The following is a 3074-nucleotide window of genomic DNA, read 5'->3' on the forward strand; positions in this document are numbered from 1 at the left end:
TGTTCATTATATTCCACAAATGAGTGAGATCATGTGCTATTTATCTTTCTCTGACTGGCTTATTTCGCTTAGCATAATGCTCTCCAGGTCCATCCTATTTTTATTTTTAACATGGTCTCATAGGGATCTCTCTTTTAAAATAATTTTTACTTACTGATTTTAGAGAGGAAGCGGGTAGGGGGGGGGAGGGGGCGGGGAGGGAGAGAGAGAGAGAGGTAAATTTGTTGTTCGACTTATTTATACATTCATTGGTTGATTCTTGAATGTGCCCTGACCAGAGATCTAACCCGCAACCTTGGCATATTGGGAGGATGCCAACTAAGCTACCCAGTTAGGGCTGGGATCTCTTTAATTTGGTATTGGAGGACAGTATTCACACATGCCTTGTAAGCTACAGTGTCTCAGTGTGGTAGACAGATTCTAATTGGCCCCTCATGTCCCCCACCCCTGGTATCCTCACCATTGTATAACCCCCTCCTTTTGAGTGTCTGTGGGGAATGTGACTTGCTTCCAGCCAATAGACTATAACAAAGGTGATAAGATGTCACACCTGTGATTACATTTTGATATTTAAGACTCTCTCTAGAGACTCACTTTGCTGGCTTGAGCCTCCATGTTGAAACAGTCCATTTGGCAAAGACTTCAGGCAGCCACTAGGACCTGAGGTTGACCCTCAGCTGACATCCAGCAAGAAGCAGATGCTCCTCAGTCCCATAACCACGAGGAAATGAATTTTCTCAGTGGAAGCGTACAACTAGTTTAAAACATTGTCAATCATTTATACCTCAGGGGCCAAGAAGGATTTAAGAAGAGGTTTGCTACCAAGGTATCTGAGCTTGAAGGGGGTGACTACTCCTAGGTAAGGATGGACGTGTAACAGGAAAGCTTGGCTAGATACAGACTTCCTTAGCTTTAGTGTTTGCTTAGGTCTTGGCCATATGAATGTCTCTCTGTACTTCTTGCTTATATACTTAATATTGTTGAGAATGACCTGGTGGGGAGGTGTGTGTTTACAGGACCCACGTATGGCATAAGAAGGATGAAACTCAATCACAGACTCCCTGAGAAGCCCTCTACATTGATGTTAACCATGGCAACATGTATGCAAAAGCAGAAAAACCAAATCAGGGGCGGTTGGTAGCATAATGGTAACTGAGCCTGGGAGAAATTTGCATCCTGCTGAGCCAAGCTCACCTTTCCTCCGTAGCCATAGCCAAGCATCTTCCTTTTAAGTGAGCTCTGGCTCAAATGCAGAGCCTGAGCATTCTTTTCACATCCCCTGAGGAAAAATCAAAAGAAGGACTGTGAGTAGGGGTAATAAGGAGGCCAAGGACCAAGGCGCAGGGGTGGTGACCAGAGAAGGGGCCAAAATGCAGCCAGCATTCACAGCCCTCTTCATGCTGCTCTTTGTCCTGCTGTGTCTCCTGGGAATCCTGGCCAATGGCTTCATTGTGCTGGTGCTGAGCAGAGAATGGAGGCGGCTTGGGAGGCTGCTCCCTTCTGACATGATCCTCATTAGCTTGGGTGCCTCCCGTTTCTGCCTACAGTGGGTTGGAATGGTGCACAACTTTTACTCCTTCTTCCACCCGGAGGAATTCAGCAAGGGTCCTGCACGGGAGCTCTTTGGTCTCCATTGGGACTTCCTGAATTCAGCCAACTTCTGGTTTGGTACCTGGCTCAGTGTCCTCTTCTGCATGAAGATTGCTAACCTCACCCACCCGACCTTCCTCTGGCTGAAGTGGAGGTTCCCAAGGTCAGTGCCCTGGCTTCTGCTGGGCTCTCTCCTGATCTCCACCGTCGTTGCCCTGCTCTTCTTCTGGGGAAACTACTCTGTGAATCAAGGTTTCTTCATTAGAGAAGTTTATGAGAATATGACCTACATGGAGAGGGTCATTAGCATGGAAATTCACTATTTCCTACCCCTCAAATTTGTCACGTTTTCAATTCCTTGCTCTGTTTTTCTGGTCTCGACTGCATTGTTGATTCATTCTTTGAGGAGACACACTCGGACAATGCGGCAAAGTGCCCACAGCCTGCAAGACGCCAGCACCCAAGCTCACACCAGAGCTCTGAAGTCACTCATCTTCTTCCTCATTCTTTACATTCTGTCTTTCATGTCCCTGATCATTGATGCTGTAGGCTTCTTTTCAACAGAGAATGACTGGTTCTGGCCATGGCAAATTGTAACCTACCTGTGCACATCTATTCACCCCTTTATCCTCATTCTTAGCAACCTCAGGTTTCGAGAGGTGTTCAGGCCGCTACTTCTGTTGGCCAGGGGCTTCTGGCTGGTCTAGGTGCCATGGTCTCCTTATTCTGATCCCCAGAAGAGACTCAAGTGAGGATGACAGAACCACGGCCCATCTACATGGAAATATCTTCATAGGTAGATGTCTACTGGATCATGCTGTGGGCTCCTCCTTTGAAAGGAGAGAAGGAGAACAAAATCTGGGAACACTGAGCATGATACCTCTCTTGGGACACTATTAACATAGGGCCCCGTGGGTCCCAGAGAGCCAATATTGTTCAGAAGGTCAGAATATAAAATTTTGTGCTATTCTCTATGTTTGTATATTCTCGTGTTGAGAGAAAGCCTTCAGTTAAATGTCTTAAGTATATTATCTTATCTTGAAAGCCTAATGGGAAATTAAGAGAAAATATGTCCACAACTGAATTAGGGTGTAGATGGGGAAGCAGCAACCTTCGTGAGGATAAAGTCAAGGTTACTACTAAGGGACAGGTGTGGTAGACAGTGGCTGGGCTGTGAGGTCTAAATGCCCTTCCTTTTGTGGAGATTCTTCCTCGCACCAAGCTTGGGTAATTTGGTTTTAATTTTGTTGAAGCCACTGCAAGGTTTCTTTACACTATCCCCATCTCTTTTTTAATTGGTATTTCCATTGTTCTGAGTTTGATTTTCTCCTCTCTGAAGTCTAAGTGGCAGCCAGACATTTTCCAGGTTTATTCTCCCCCCCTCAAGCAAATGTCACCAAGTCACACGTGAATAGAATAAACATGTACTTTTGTTCTGAAAAACAAACATTCAAGAATTTCACTTAGTTTGTGTTAAAAAACTA

At 45.4% G+C, this 3074-nt stretch overlaps 1 protein-coding gene across 1 annotated transcript; it reads left to right on the plus strand.

The window, feature by feature from the left end:
• The first annotated feature begins 1313 nt into the window (after positions 1 to 1313).
• Positions 1314 to 2297, plus strand: LOC102256543 (taste receptor type 2 member 41). Its single transcript, XM_005878871.2, has one exon. It carries the CDS (start codon positions 1371 to 1373, stop codon positions 2295 to 2297), a length of 927 nt encoding a protein of 308 aa, XP_005878933.1. The 5' UTR covers positions 1314 to 1370.
• Positions 2298 to 3074: the final 777 nt, after the last annotated feature.

The sequence above is a fragment of the Myotis brandtii genome, unplaced genomic scaffold, assembly GCF_000412655.1.
Source record: "Myotis brandtii unplaced genomic scaffold, ASM41265v1 scaffold575, whole genome shotgun sequence".
NCBI lineage: Eukaryota > Metazoa > Chordata > Mammalia > Chiroptera > Vespertilionidae > Myotis > Myotis brandtii.

Bases quoted from the DNA above. Each gene is read 5' to 3' on its own strand.
- LOC102256543 (XM_005878871.2), top strand. From the start codon at position 1,371: ATGCAGCCAGCATTCACAGCCCTCTTCATGCTGCTCTTTGTCCTGCTG.